We start from the raw sequence: 16,456 nt of genomic DNA on the forward strand, positions 1-16,456 counted from the left end.
TAATTTAAGTCCAGAGAAAGTAATTTGAAAGTTTGAGAGACCAAGTTTAAATTAACGACTGTTGTGCAGTTTTGTGTTCTACGTATAATTCAAACTTTCCAAGGCAACTTTATGAATTAAAAAACTTATGTATAATAGAAACAGAAAACAGACATTTGAAAGTAAACTCATTCACATTCAGAATTTCACCGCACATTTATGGAGAAATTCAAGAAATCTCTCCAAAAAGGAAAAAAAAAAAAAAAAAAAAAAACGTAGAATTTGATGAGATATTGAAGAGAGGAATATAATCCCGATGTTTTACAAATTCTGCCTGAAGCAAAGTTTCCTTGTACTCTGACAGGGTCAGATTTCACAGATAAAGAAGGTCTAAACTCTGATCAGGTACTATGATACAATCCCTGGAGGGGAGGAGTGTTAGTGATTCAATTAATAAAATCCTTGACTTTGTCTGAACAAAGACCATTGCCCCAGGAGGGCCCCAGAGAGCCACAGGTAGCCCTGGAAAAGGAATGTCAAGCTGAAATTCCTGACCTCTTGAAGTCCTTCGTACTCCCAGGGCATTTTTCAGTAGAAATGAGATCATATCCTTGGCCTCCCAGGTCAATTTCATGCTGCTTCCTGCCTATTTAAATCTCCAGCAGCTTTAGTGAGATATCATAGTCTTTGGGAGTGAGCCTTCCATATCATTTGTAAAGTACTTACACTTGAAAGGTACTAAAATTCAGGACATTATCATCATGGCACCCAGTTAAGCACTTCAAAAGCTATTGGAATATTTAAAATACAAAAGAAAAGGTGCTATTGCCAGGGCGCTACTAAAACGAGAAAACCTCTAAATCTAGGGACATTGAAGGATCTCAATGAAAAGCTTTCAGTAGCAAGGGCAAGCCCAGTGGTTTGTTTTCAGAGAACATTCTAGAACTTCCCCATCCTCATAACCTTCTTGCTTTGCCTCTTCAACTTTTCAGCGGCAAAGTCCACAGACATGCTTATTCGTATTGAGAAACATACCTCAACTTGCTTTGGAATGCTATATGTAGAAGTACAATAACTCAGTCATCTTTACACATGTTAATATAAGAGAGCAAGGAGACAAGGATTTTGGGAAAAATAGGTAAGAGTTTAATTCACTCCTTTCTGTACTTTCCCCTAGTTCAATGAAATACGTAAAAAAAAGGAATTCTGATGAAAATACTACTGTTTTAAACGTCTATTGAAAATGAACCTAATTGTAAATGGTATACCTATTTTATGGTATGTGCATTAACTTCACAAAATAACATGGTTCTTGGAAATGTGTGGCCTTGGCCTGAGCCAGGCTTCTAAACCCTTAAAGCCAATTGTATTACAGATGTCTTGGAGAAATTAAACTTAATAGGTAGTACTAAACAAAGTGCACTCAGCAGCTCAGACTTACAAGTGCATTCACGGAGGTCTTCTCTGTGGTTATGATTTCAAATAGTACAGGTTTTCTGAAGAGCTGAACTCTGCTTTTAAAGCTCGTCAGATGGGATTTTTCTCTTAAGGTTTGTAGGAAATCAGTGTCCATAAATAAAAAATATAAAAAAAAGGAAAGAAAATTGTGACTAGCACTTGAAAATGCTGATTGACAATGATTTGGAAACTGTGAGCTGCATTGCCTTTTCTTTCTTGGTCCTTCCATTACCCAGCAGCGAAACACACAATAAGATCAAAAGACAGAAAACAAAGTATTGCATGGGGAAGGAAAGGGAAGTTTCTGTTAAATGTAAAGAAATATGTAACCTTCAGCCTAAAAGAAGAGGGAAGGAAGTACCTTTTGAGCTAACTATAATGAACTCAATGGCAAACGCTGAAAGAGGAGGCTTGGGAGCTTCTCTGTAGCAATAAACCCTTGAGAAAATTAGTTTTTCAATGTGTATCTCTAATATTATATAGCAATACCTGCCATCTTTTGATGTTTTAAAAGTGGAATCATTTCAGCAGTGTAGGTAATCCTTAACAGCTATTTGCACCAGGATTGAAATCCTATCCTGCTTCTAGCTTTTAAGTAGTCTTTTTTACCCCCTCCTCTCCAATTTGGACAAGTTGTTAAACCTCTTCAAGCTGTAATTTCTTCAGTTATAAAATGATTAAAATAATACGTAGAGATTATATTGTTGTGAAGAATACACGAGTTTGGGGCTTCCTGTAGTACCTAGCACATATGTTACCAATAAATGGCTATTTTATTATTATCATATTATTAACAAGGTCACTGAGTGTACAACTTCCCCTGCACAGTCTAAATCTTGGGAGAGTTTTAGCACAGTTTTCAAACTAAGTTTGACCTTCTTCAATCTCTCACATTTGACAACCTGTAAAATTTCCTTATTTTGACAATTCTATAGATATAAGTATTTAATGCTCATGGTGACTCTCATTCGGGCTCCTAGAAAATGTCTGACCTTGTCTTCATACGCTCTTAAAAATGATTACCAAGTTGGCTGCTGTGACACCTAGCACCTCTCAGTGATTCAGGACAACTACTAGAATCACAATTTTGTAATATAAGTCCAGGGCATCATGTCAATGGTAAGGTTATTTTCAACACTGGAGATACTAAAACAACAAAAGAGGAAGAAAACAGGAGATCTTGAAAATCCAAACGGGAACAAAAAGATTACACTGAAAAGTTTTATGAGAAGACATATTCAGTTGCTTTCTTATTCCATGATCTAACGCTGATGATGTGTTCAAACAGTCTGGCACCACATCTACTAAACACCAACTGTATGCTCCACCTCTGTTCTTAATAATCATGTTCTCAACATCTACTTCCTATGAACTACTCACTATTCCTGGATCCTTTAAGTGCATCAGTGCTGGGAAAATGCATGCTAGATAGAATTCTGCAACTGATCTCAGCATTAGTCCTGGTCCTGGTCTCTAATGCCCCAATTAGCTCTGCAAAGAGAGTAAACGCTGAATAAACAGAAAATACAAGGTGCTAAAATGTATTGCTTTATCTAAAATAAGAACAATCCTAAATGAATACCTATTGTTTACTAAAGTAAAATTGAAAGCATGAATTATATTAGTGACTTTCTGTTCAATAATCAATTCTTAGCTCACTGAATCTTAAACTAGACTTGACCATCCATACGTAACTCAGTATAGAGTCCTAAAGAGCTCCTTCCTCAAAACTAAACTATTGCCTGTTGTTTTTGTTCTTCTCTTGAATTATATCCTCCTTGAACTCATGCAACTTCTATTAATGCCAACAAAATGAATCACCTGAAAATAGGCTCCCACAATATTTGGCAGTCAAGTGCAATTTTAATAGTACAATTTTTATCTTAACTTTAATAACTGGAATGTAATTTTTTTAATGAGAGTTACTCTGGGGCTATATTTGAATCCTAATTCTCACTTCCCATTAACTTCTAGTCAAATGTTTCTGTTTTGAAACATGTAATTAAAATATTCAAGGTTTTAATGCAATCATTCCTAGGAGAGATATTTCATATTCTCTTCTTTTGCCTCTTCTAAAGGAACTGTGTATGTCAAATTCACTGTCAATTGAACATCACTTATGTATTCTAATACCCTAAGCTCAATTTATTTTTTAATTTTCCCTTACATTTTTCATCACCTGCCATGCCATACTGTAACTTAACATATCCTAATGAGTTCATAGTGCTTGCTAGGGTATGGATGAAGTTCCTAATTAAAATGAAGTCACTATTATGAATATATTTCTAACAGTAAATTCTGTCCTTAATCATTAAAAATGGTAGTTCTGTACCCAAAGGTTACTTTCTTTCTTGTAGCATAATGAACTCTTTTCTTAGCCTTTACCTTTTATTCAGGAAATTATGCAGTTTTGTGATCCAATTAAACTTCTTTCTCATGACCTCACCCTTTCAAGAAAGTATCTGACATGACCACAATTGGAAACTAATTAAAATGTAACATTTGAACATTTGGCCAAAAATAACATACTACTGTCCAAAATATTCTGAAAGGTGGATGCATTTTATAGATTAATTCTTGTGCTGAAATTTAGGGAAAGACCAAGAAAGTTGCAAGAAGAAAAGGATTTGTTATAGATTGTCTACTTTTCCAAACTGATAATTTAGGTTTTAAATGGCTGATTGTAAATTTGTTTTTGTTTGTTTGTTTTTGTTTGTTTTATTGAACTTCAAATTAGTTAACATATAATGTATTATTAATTTCAGGAGTACAATTTTGTGATTCATCAGTTGCATAAAACACCCCATTTTCATTACATCAAGTGCCCTCCTGAATGCCCATCACCCAATTACTCCATCCCCCTTCCTATATCCCCACTAGCAATCCTCAGTTTGTTCTCTATAGTTAAGAGTTTCTTATTGTTTGTCTTCCTCTCTGTTTTTATCTTAGTTTATTTACCTTCTCTTCCCCTATGTTCATCTGTTTTGTTTCTTAAATTCCTCAAATGAGTGAAGTCATTTGGCATTTGTCTCTCTCTGACTGACTTATTTCACTTAGATAATACCTTCTGGTTCCATCCATATCATTGCAAATGGCAATTTTTCATTCTTTTTTTTGGCTGAGCAACATTCCATATATATTCCATATTCCATGTATATTCCATATATATTCCATGAAAAAAAATATATATATATTCATCAGTGGATGGACATCTGGGCATCTGGGCTTTTTCCACATTTTGGCTATTATGGATAGTGTTGCTATCCATGCATCCATTGGGGTGCATGTGCCCCTTTGAATCACTATTTTTGTATCCTTTGGGTAAATACCTAGTAGTGCAATTGCTGTGTCATAGGGTAACTCTATTTTTAACTTTTTGAGGAAACTTCATACTGTTTTCCAGAGTAGCTGGCCCAGTTTGCATTCCCACCAACAGTGGAAGAGGGTTTCCCTTTCTCTGCATCCTTGCCAACATCCTTTTTTTCCCCACGTTAATTTTAGCCATTCTGACATGTGTGAGGTGGTATCCTATAGTGGTTTTGATTTTTGTATTTTCTAATGATAAGTGATGTTGAGCATTTTTTCATGTGTCTGTTAGGCATTTGTATGTCTTCTTTGGAAAAATGTCTGTTCGTGTCTTCTGCCAATTTCCTGACTAGATTTTTTACTTTTTGGGTGTGGAGTTTGAAAGTTCTTTATAGATTTTAGATACTAGTCTTCTATCCAATATGTCATTTGCAAATGTCTTCCCCCATTCCGTAGGTTGCCTTTTAGTTTTGTTGATTGTTTCCTTTGCTGTGCAGAAGCTTTTTTATCTTGATGAAGTCCCAATAGTTCATTTTTGCTTTTGTTTCCCTTGCCTTCACAGATGTGTCTAGAAGAACTTCTTGTGGCCGAGGTCAAAGAGGTTGCTGCCCGTGTTCTCCTCTAGGATTTTGATGGATTCTTGCCTTACCTTTAAGTCTTTTCGTCCATTTTGAATTTATCTTTGTGCATAGTGTAAGAGGTTGGTCCAGTTTCATTCTTCTGCATGTGGCTCTCCAGTTTTCTGAAACACCACTTACTGAAGAGACTGTCCTTTTTCCAGTAGATATTCTTTCCTGCCTTGTCAAAGATGAGTTGACCATAGAGTTGAAGGTCCATTTCTGGGTTCTCTCTTCTGTTCTATTGATCACTATGCCTGTTTTTGTGCCAGTACCATGCTGTCTTGATGATTATAACTGTGTCATACATCTGAAGTCCAGAATTGTGATGCTTACAGCTTTGATTATCCTTTTCAACATTACTTTGGTTATTTGGAGTCTTTTCTGGTTCCATATAAATTTTAGAAATGTTTGTTCTAGCTCTGTGAAAAATGCTGGTGTTATTTTGATAGGGATTGAACTAAATATGTAGATTGCTTTGGGTAGTATAGACATTTTAAGAATGTTAGTTTTTCCAATCCATGAGAATGGAATGTTTTGCCATGTTTTCATGGAAAGTTCTCAGAGAACTGATCTTTTACCTCCTTGATCATGTTTATTCTCAGATATCTTATGGTTTTTTGTGCAATTGTAAATGAGACCGATTCTTTGATTTCCCTTTCTGCTGCTTCATTGTTGGTGTATAGCAATGCAACAGACTTCTGTGTGTTGATTTCATATCCTATAACTTTGCTGAATGCCTGTAGCAGTTCTAGTAGTTTTTGGTGGAGTCTTTCAGGTTTTCCACATAGAGTATCATGTTGCCTGTAAAGAGTGAAAGTTTGACTTCTTTGCTAATTTGAATACCTTTTATTTATTTTTTGTTGTCTTATGGCTGAGGTAAGGACTTCCAGTCCTATGTTGAACAACGGTGGAATGGACATACCTGTTGTTTTCCTGACTTTAGGGGAAATGCTCTCAGTTCTTTCCCATTAAGGATGGTATAAGCAGTTGGTCTTTCATTTATGGCCTTTATGATGTTGAGGTATGTTCCCTCTATCCTTATTTTCTTGGTTTTTTTTTTATCAAGAAAGGATGTGGTATTTTTGTCAATGCTTTTTCTGCATCTATGAGATCATATGGTTCTTATCCTTTATTTTACTAATGTACCTTTTCACATTGATTGATTTATGGATGTTGAACCACTCTCACAGCCCAGGAAAAAATTCCACTTGGTCATGATGAATAATCCTTTTAGTGTACTATTGGGTCTAATTAGCAGTATCTTGTTGAGAAGTTTTGCATCTATGTTCATCAGGGATATTGTTCTATAATTCTTGTTAGTAGAGTCTTTTTCTGATTTTGGAATCAAGGTAATGTCGACCTCATAGAATGAATTTGGAAGTTTTATTTCCATTTCTATTCTGTGGAACAGTTTCAGAAGAATAGGTATTAATTCTTCTTTAAATGTCTAGAATTCCTCTGGGAAGGCATCTGGCCCTGGACTCTTGTTTTTTGGGAGATGTTTTATTATCTATTCTATTTCTTTGGTGGTTGTGGGTCTGGTCAGATTTTCTATTTCTTCCTGTTTCTGTTTTGGTAGTATATGTGTTTCTAGGAATTTATCCATTTCTTCCAGATTGCCTAATTTGTTTGCATATAGTTTTCTCTTATAATTATTTGTATTTCTTCAGTGTTGATTGTGATTTCTTCTCTTTCATTAATGATTTTAATTATTTGGTTCCTTTCTCTTTTCTTTTGGTAAGCCTGGGTAGGGATTGTCAATCTTGTTAATTCTTTCAATGAACCAGTTCCTAGATTCGTTGATCTGTTCTACTGTTTATGTGATTTCTGTATCATTGATTTCTGCCCTAATCTTTATTATTTCCTTTCTCCTGATGGATTTAGTCTTCATTTGTTCTTTTTTCAGCTCCTTTATTTGTACAGTTAGATTTTGTATTTGAGAATTTTCTTGATTCTTGAGGAAGGCCTGTTACTGCTATGTACTTCCTTCTTAGCACTGCCTTTTCTGCAACCCAAAGATTTCAAACTGATGCTTTTATTTTCATTTGCTTCCATGTATTTTTAAACTTCTTTAATTTCCTGGTTGACCCATTCATTCCTTAGTAAGACATTCTTTAACCTCCATGTATTCGTGGTCCTTCTAAATTTCTTATGGTTGACTTTGTTCCATAGCATTGTAGTCTGAAAATATGCATGGAATGATCTCAATCTTTTTGTACTGGCTGAGTCCTGATTTGTGACCCAGGATGTGATCAATCCTGGGAAATGTTCCATGTTCACTAATTTGACTAGCTTCATTTTCTTTAGGTATAAAATGGCAAGTGCAATGAATGCCTACCCCAGAGGTTGTTAGCATAAACAATGATGATTAGTTTTTACTAACATTTTTTGTGTGTGTTTACCATGTGCCAATCACTGTGCTAAAGCACTTTATGCATATACAGTTAGGATTGTATAAGCTAATGCGTATTAAAGTACCTAGTAGTCTGCTTAGTATATGGTAGACACTAAGTTGTTAGTCTTCCTTTCAAGTGCTATATAAATAAATATTACAAATAAACACAAATATAAATAAAGCTAAATAAGACAAAGAAGCTGCCTTTAGTGAACACATATACTAGTGGTTAAACAGACCTGTAAATGGATAAAGATAACACCACGTAGTAAGAGCTATTATATTGATAAACAAAAATTAGGGAAAGCACAAAGGAGGAAATACAGACAATGGCATTCCAATGTAGCACTTCTGGTTCTCCTTCTTCCACTTTCTTTTTTCTTCATCTCTTCCTATCTTTCATCTGTTTCAACACATATCCAAAATTATGAGTGAATGCAACTTTATTGTAGAAGATGAGAGAATACTCCATTTCCATCCTCCTTCTTTACCTATCAAGCTTTCATCCCAAAGCTGCTATAAATTAGCCTAGGAAACATAATGGTTTAGTTTTTCTCATCATTTTAAAATTTATTACTATCTTGCTGTATACTATATTTGGGTGAAGCCTATACTGGGAGATAATCTGTGTGAGCCAACAGAAGCCTATGTGCACATGGTGTGAAAATATCCTTTAATGAATGGAATTAGAATCTACCTTGAATCCCATAAAGAAATTTATTGGCAAGTAAAAACAAAAACTCCAAATATCTGCTAAATCCATGCTTATACCAGTGATCCTCCACCTGTGACTCTGGTGTCAAATGCTTCTTTTTGGACATCTTATATCATTTTCCTCTTGTCTACATGTTTAGAGAAAGCCTGGTATCATGAGGCATAACACAGTTGTTTATCATGGAAGTATTCCTTGCATTATATTAGGCATGGGTAAAGATGAGAGAGAAAAAGATTCTAACATTTATTTAACATCCAAAATGTTCTAGATTCTCAAATGTGATCTCATACAACATTATGTTTAATATTCTCAAATGCCTTAAAATTTTGATGAGTCAACGAGTAAGACAATTTATATTCTCAGCACCCCATTCTTTTCTTTCCTTGTCATCCATCATTTTATTCTAGAGAAAAGAAAAACCCTCAGACCTTTGCCCTGGGCATGACTGACTTTCTTTCCCAATGATGCTATCTGTCTTGATGGAATGAGACAGAGTACTCTATTTATGTTTGTTTGTTTGCTTACCTCCTTGAATCTCTTTAGGCCATACTAGTTGCCTGCTTTCTGTTCTCATATTCCTCATCCCTTCACAAATATCACCTGAGGCAGAGTTTTCAGTGCAACTTGAATATCTTTTCAGAAGTAGTTTTTAAACTTTAACAGAAGTATCATTTTAGCATGCAAAAGTATTACCTGAGGAGCTTGTTATAAATTCAGGTTCTGGAAGTCATCTCCAGAGATTCTGATTCATTTGATATGGGCTAGAATCATGGAATCTAAAATTTTAGCAAGCACTGCTGGTTACTCTCTTGTGGAAGGTTCCTAGCCCTTGGAGAAACATGAGTCTAGGCTAGCGGTAATCCTCTCCTCAGCTTCATTATTATCGCTTTTGGCTAATGGGACATTTCTGTCACTTCCTTAACAGCTTCAATGCCAGGCTATCAGTCTTCTTCCCCATAAAATGCCCTACTACTATTCTTAGGGAATTTGACATCCATTTTGATGAGCCTTCTAGTACTGTAGCCAAATCCCTTTTGATCACAATCTTTAAAAGATATATTTCAGATTTTGGCATCATCCTGAATTGTTCTAACATTTTACATTTTTACTTTTGAAAACATCCTGTTCATATTAAAACATTTAATCCTAGCTTTCTTGCTTCCTAATTTTTAATAAACTATTTGTTACTTCCAGTAGGTAACAGTCTTCAGTCTTTCTAACTGCCCTTATTTATCCAATCACGATAATAGAAACTTTCAATTATCCCATGCCTACTGTGTGTTAGGCCCTCTATTTAGCATTTAATTGACATCATTTTGCAAATATCCCATGAGGTTGTTATTATTAATTTCATTTTACAGATGCAAATAAGGCTCGGAGAGATTAAATAATATATCCAAGGATACATAGTTTGTAAATAAAAGAAACTGGGTTTAAAACTATGCTTGGGGATCCCTGGGTGGCGCAGCGGTTTGGCGCCTGCCTTTGTCCCAGGGCGCGATCCTGGAGACCCGGGATCGAATCCCACGTCGGGCTCCCGGTGCATGGAGCCTGCTTCTCCCTCTGCCTATGTCTCTGCCTCTCTCTCTCTCTCTGTGAGACTATCATAAATAAATAAAAAAAATTAAAAAAATGTTTAAAAAAATAAAATAAAACTATGCTTGTATCACTATAAACCGTTATACTGACTGGTATTACTTTCTTACTCAACTTAGATAAAATGATCAAGACATTAGTTTTTCTTGGCTCCTCTAGACTTTCCATGGTACTCATCCATTCTTGCCTATATATCTTTACTTAAGTATGCCTTTTATGTGGAATGCTTCTTAAAATTGCTGAATAAATCAAGCCCTCCAAATCTTTTTTTTTTTTAAACTATTTTATTTTTCTTTCCATTTCTCACATGTAGACTGTCCTCTGTGAGATATTTATATATGTCTTTCCCCTAAACTGGATTATGAACTTCTGGAACAGGAACAGTGTGTAGGAAGTGTAGGAAGACTTCTCTCTATGGAGTCAGGCTGACCTTGACATAAATCAGAGTTCCAGCACTTACTGATCATATGATCTTGATAAGATACAATGTCTTTAATCCTTAATTTATCATCCGTCAGGATTCATATTTACCAGACAGAGTCATGGTGAAAATTACCCAATGTCTTATATATGATGAGTCTGGAATAACAACTTGAATATAGTTGGCACAATACATTCTGAACTATAGTCTCCCTGACACTATTTCTTGCTTCTCATCCCAATATTAATTAGTAAAAAAAGAGGTCAGATTTCTTCAGATAGTGGAAATGTAGGAAAAGTCAGCTATAGCAAGACCTATAAAAACAATGGTCTGTTGTTGAGGGAGTATGAGAAAAAACTTACATCTCAATCCCATTGTTAAGCTTAATCCTTAAAAGGGATATGTCTATTTAAATTAGCCTTGACATGCTTGCACAGTATGTCTTAAATTAAAAAAATTAATAAATGAAGTTTTGAATTCATGAAGTTGAAGAAAATCTCTTCAGTTTAACCACATTTTATTCAGCATATTTATCTGAGTCAATAAGAGCTAGAGAACTTATGATTAAGTTCTACATTTTTATCTCTTTTACAGCAAAATAAATATGTATGTATAAATCTATTATACCAGTGCCAGTCAAATCTCTACTGGAGTTTGAGATGTTTTTCCCATAACTGGTCATGGTCAAGTACTTGCCAAAGTCAGCCCGGGGTATCTCATCACTAGTATCAATGCTGATTTATCATTTTGGGCCAAATTAACACAGGGAATTAACTATTTCCCAAATTATAAATTAATCACTTGAAAAAGCCTTAGTAACCCACTGACAATTTCATGTAAACTGTATTATACATGAATAACTTTAATTGCCAGTTATATGAACTTTGCATATTTACTGTAGCTGAAATTTCTCATGGAAAATATGCCATTTGGCCACTGCTTCACATTTGTTTTCCAAGTAAAATAGAGGGAGTTCTTTGTCATGACTACATTAGATGAATAACTCAGGTAAAAGTCAACATAGCTAAGTGGCCTACATGGAACTTCTCCTTGGCCAGGCAGCTAACTTAAGCCGACCCTCTAAAATGCAACTAGTTTCTCAATGCCAGATTCCATTTCACCAGAACACTGCTTGTGTATATAAGGGTCCTGCCCCTCTTTTCTGAACATTTTGTGTCTTCCAAGGTTGTGACACTATGCTAGATTATTTTTCTCTCGATATCATGAACAAAACCCACAGAAAGCTTGAAGCCAGTATTACACATTGTTATATGATTGTTCAGGGGCAGAATGATAGTCAGTTCCATTAATGGGCAGCCTTTAAATGTGGAGAGACCAGAAGGTTTGTTAAAATTGGACTTACCCTAGTAGTTCAAAAAGAACAACATGGCCAATATTCTATCACCATTTGGGAAGAGAAGCCTTGCTTTTTGTTGCTGGCGTGGCTTACAAGAAAGACCTAATTCCAGGGAAGATTATTCAGACCAGCAACAGCTTGTATTCAAAAGTCAGCCCTTATTTGATTCTCTTTTTTTTTTTTTTTTTTCTTTTTTTAAACTTTAGCAATGGGGGGATCCCTGGGTGGCGCTGCGGTTTGGCGCCTGCCTTTGGCCCAGGGCGCGATTCTGGAGACCCAGGATCGAATCCCACATCGGGCTCCCGGTGCATGGAGCCTGCTTCTCCCTCTGCCTGTGTCTCTGCCTCTCTCTCTCTCTCTCTGTGACTATCATAAATAAATAAAAATTAAAAAAAATTTATAAAAAAAAAAAAAAAACTTTAGCAATGGGAGCATGCAAATCATTTTTTAAGGAGATAAAATATTTGCATTTTATGGGCTATATGAATGGTCAAGAAGGGGTAACCTTATATTTTAGGACTTAACATGCCTAGCGATATCTGAGATTATATGGGTTGCATTTTTAAATATAGATGTATTTAAAAACAGGATAATTAATAAAGATATTTATACCAAAAAAATAATAACTCTGAGAACTTTACCTAAATATGTGCCTTAGTTCTGTAAGTTCTTTTTCTTCGATCTGCAGGTCATCTTCTAATCTTTCTATTATAATAACATAAGATTCACTGACTTTCTTCTTCCATTCATCTAGTAAAGAAAAACAAATGGGACAGAGTCATAGCTGTGTTTTACAAATATAGACACAGATCATAACATACAAGTAATTAAAACTCAGTCTCTTATTCTAAATTCTACAATATTTAAATTACTGATTGTGAACTTAAAATGCAGATGCTTATAACTAAAATGCAATCATATTGAACTGTAGTAATTAAGAACCCATTTGATATTGAATAATATATTTACACAGAATATTTTTTACTTATTTCATTTGATTTTATTGCATTTTAATTATAGCAATCTCTAGATTCTAGACAAAAGTTTTTAGGTTTCAAATACTGGATATTTAAGATATAATTCTAAAATTTCTATATTCATCAGTATTCCTAGGAACATTACACCTAACAACTAATATGCTTTTGTAAGAAATTTTCTATTTTTTCTAAAAATCCTTCAGAGAAAAATAATTTAAGTTCAGATAATCTTCTCAACAGTCATATCCTCCATGTAAAAATTAACAGAGAGTCCAATGAAATGTTAATTATCTGTAACTACTATTCAACCATGCTACATTTAAGGATATAAGAATAATTACCAGTACAAGTTTGGGTTGGTCTAGATTTATAATTTCCCATTTGTGAGAAGTTTCTTCTTTTTCCGAGTGCAGTTCCTCAGGTTACAAGATTCCAAGTTCAAGTGCAATGACAGTCCAGTTGAAAATACTTTGATAGTCTAGCTAAAAATAAGCCAACTGTCAAATGGAATGTCATGCAACAATGACGAAGAACAAAATGGTTTGTGCTTTCAAGGCTGAAACCATAAAGGGAACTAATCAGTTTGTTTAAAACAGTTGTATCCAAAATAAATAGTAAATGTTTCAATAGGATTATTTTCCTTTATCAATTGATTTTCTCTATCCACGTATACCTCCATGTGCCATTTTTTTAATAGGTAAATCTGGAAAATTGTTTAGTTACATCTGAGGTTCACAAACAGCTATTAAAAACTCTAAAGCTTCTTTCTAATTATTTTTCCCTGAGTTAAAGTAATGCCAGTTGGAAAAGAGTGACTGATTAGAATTCATCTCTCTATATAAATAATGGGAACCCACATTCTATGACGTGCTGTAATAGAAATAAACATAGGTTTTGTCTATATTGGACATATGAAACTATAAAAAGAAATTCTCAACATAGACCATGATTAAATTTTACCATGTGTTGATTATGTTGACCATAAGAACCATAGATAAAAATCTAAGACACTGAGTTTTATAAACAGCAATTCATAAAATAATGCAAGAACAAGACTATGAATAATGAGATTGAATGCTTCCTGTGTGATAGATACTAGTCAGAGTGCTTTATGTACATTTTGTCATTGATACCTCATATCTTGCAGGATTCTGCAGGGTATACATTATTCCCATATTATGTATAAGAAAATCTAGATTTGCTAGTAGGTGGAGGAGTCTGGAATCAATTCTGTGTCTATATGTTTCTGAAGGTCAAACTAGATATTACTATTGTTAAGTCTCCCATAATTCCTCTTTCATTCACCTTCCATTTACTTCATGGGAGATATTTCTCTTGGCTTGTGCATATTTCTATTTATATAAATAAACTCAAGATAGGATGTAGAATAATTGGAGAACATAGAAAGAAAGAGTGTCTGCTTTTTAACTATGTATTTCTTTTTTGTACCTAGAAGGTACAGATTTCAATCTTGAAATTCACCTTCCAGAGGATATCGTTTTAACGTAATAGGTATGAATTTCACATTTATTATAGTTGAATGTTCAACCAATTTTGTCTTTTTGAAGTAAATGCTAAGGCAGATTTAGGACTCCCCACACCATTTTCTCAGCAAAGGTAATCTCAGCTGCAGAGGGAGGATTTCCATACTGATCAGATATAGCTAGAGAAGTAGATAAACTGACTTCCTGGACATCTCTGTCCTCCCCTAGATTAAACTCTTCTTATCTCTCCTCATCAGTATATGCTATGTAGCTTTTGTTGTCTGCCATTCTGTGGGTGTCTCTGGTTACTTGGTTCATGCATTTTGCATTTTCCTTGTTTGAAGGCCAGACAACACCAGCTGCACCTGCTTTCTCTTAGCACTTATAAGACCCCCCAACTCCTTCCCCCCACAAAAAAGAGGATAGCAGCATAAAAATTCAGGAAATGGTGATCTCAGTTGCTAAAATATTAAATGTTATTGAACTGGACTTTGGTTAATATTATCATATCAATTTTTTGGTTCATCAATGGTAATGAAATACCACAATAACTTAAGATGCTAATAATAGGGGAAATGGGGGGGGAGGTAAAGAGTCTATGAGAACTCTCTATACTTTCTCTTCAATTTTTCTGTCAATCTAAAACTTTTAACAGGAAAGTCTATTAATTTTTAAAAATTAAGGAAAAATATAAAATAAATAAGACCAAACATAGTAATTCCTTAACAAGACCATTTGAACTTTCAAGGAATATTTATAACATAGGGAAAAGCCCTCTCTAAGGAATATATAACTCATAGTAAGTATATTTTTTCTTTCACATTTTTTTTTTCATTCAAAATGTCAGGGTAGATTTAGTAAATACCTTAGTTCTTCTACTGTTCCTTTTTTGATCAACCTTCAAGTTCTACTGAATTGCCTAAGTCTAATGTTAATGTCTCCAACTTTTCAAGTGATTTATTAGACCACTTCAGCACATACATAGATATGTTCTAATACTCTTTCAATAAGCCTGTTTACATTCTTTCTGAATTCCTTTATTTGGGGTTTATATTATTTATTTATCCCAATCTACACTTGTGCATCTGCTATTTATATTTCATACTAGTCTCTTCATAAATATTTAAAAGGATGCTTTCAAGATGAAAAATACAAAAATTGACCTTGACACTTCTACCTTTATGATTCCAACAGATAAATTATAAAGAACATGTATCCCATGAAATCAAACTGATGCACTTGGAGCAATTCTTATAAAATTTAGGAATCTGAGTTAATTTACACCTAAAACCTAAATTGTTTTCAGTGTATATGAGTTCTTATTAATATGTTCCAAAGTTTTAGGGAAGTTTAGATTTTTGATGTGTTACATCTGGTTGACAAGCAATTAAGAGAATTATTGCTTTAAACATAATAACCCCAAATTACTAATCGGTATATATTTAGGTTTTTTCCTTGTGTTTAATAAACATTAAATTCCCCTTATTAAAACAAAAATTTCTCAAAGAAAATTTGTGTATTGTCTAAGATGAATAAACTATTCATCTAATTTTTTTTTTAAGATTTTATTTATTTATTCAAGAGGGACACACAGAAAGAGAGAGAGAGGCAGAGACACAGGCAGAGGGAGAAGCAGGCTCCATGCAGGGAGCCCGACATAGGACTAGATCCCCGGTCTCCAGGATCACACCCTGGGCTGCAGGTGGCACTAAACCACTGAGCCACCGGGGCTGCCCCATCTAAAATTATTTGATTAATTTCACTTTAAGCACAAATTTCTGCATTTAAAGAAGAATAACTTGTAAGATTCTTAGTTATCAAACAAGTTTCCTTTCTTTTCCACTAGAATATATGAAGTATGTTAGATGGAGCTATAAATTACCATTATGAACCTGAACAAACATTGCTAAGGTAATATTTAGATTAATCCTCAAAAATGAATAGGCCTTGAGCATATACAATAAAGTAAAGGTAAAAAAAAATTACACAGTAATTTAAACAGGTGTTCTCAGTATCTCAAACTGTGAGAATATATTAAAGAAAGAAAAAAAGTATATTGCTATTTTTGTTTCCAATATACTACAATTGAAAATGAAAATATCTTAATTTTTCCTTTGCCTTCCTTTGTTACTGGTAAGCATGAAGTAA

At 34.2% G+C, this 16,456-nt stretch overlaps 1 protein-coding gene across 1 annotated transcript in view; it reads right to left on the reverse strand.

Annotated features, from left to right (window-relative positions):
* The window catches only part of TNNI3K (TNNI3 interacting kinase), a 240,310-nt gene extending 226,971 nt beyond the window's left edge, over window positions 1-13,339 (reverse strand). Inside the window, exons 1-2 of the mRNA XM_038541654.1 lie at window positions 13,166-13,339; window positions 12,489-12,597 (exon numbers count right to left, since the gene is read on the reverse strand). Of these exons, the coding sequence (XP_038397582.1) occupies window positions 12,489-12,597; window positions 13,166-13,205 (149 nt within the window). The 5' untranslated portion in view covers window positions 13,206-13,339. The remainder of the gene's footprint in view (window positions 1-12,488; window positions 12,598-13,165) is intronic.
* Window positions 13,340-16,456: the final 3,117 nt, after the last annotated feature.

The sequence above is a fragment of the Canis lupus genome, chromosome 6, assembly GCF_011100685.1.
Source record: "Canis lupus familiaris isolate Mischka breed German Shepherd chromosome 6, alternate assembly UU_Cfam_GSD_1.0, whole genome shotgun sequence".
Taxonomy (NCBI): Eukaryota; Metazoa; Chordata; class Mammalia; order Carnivora; family Canidae; genus Canis; species Canis lupus.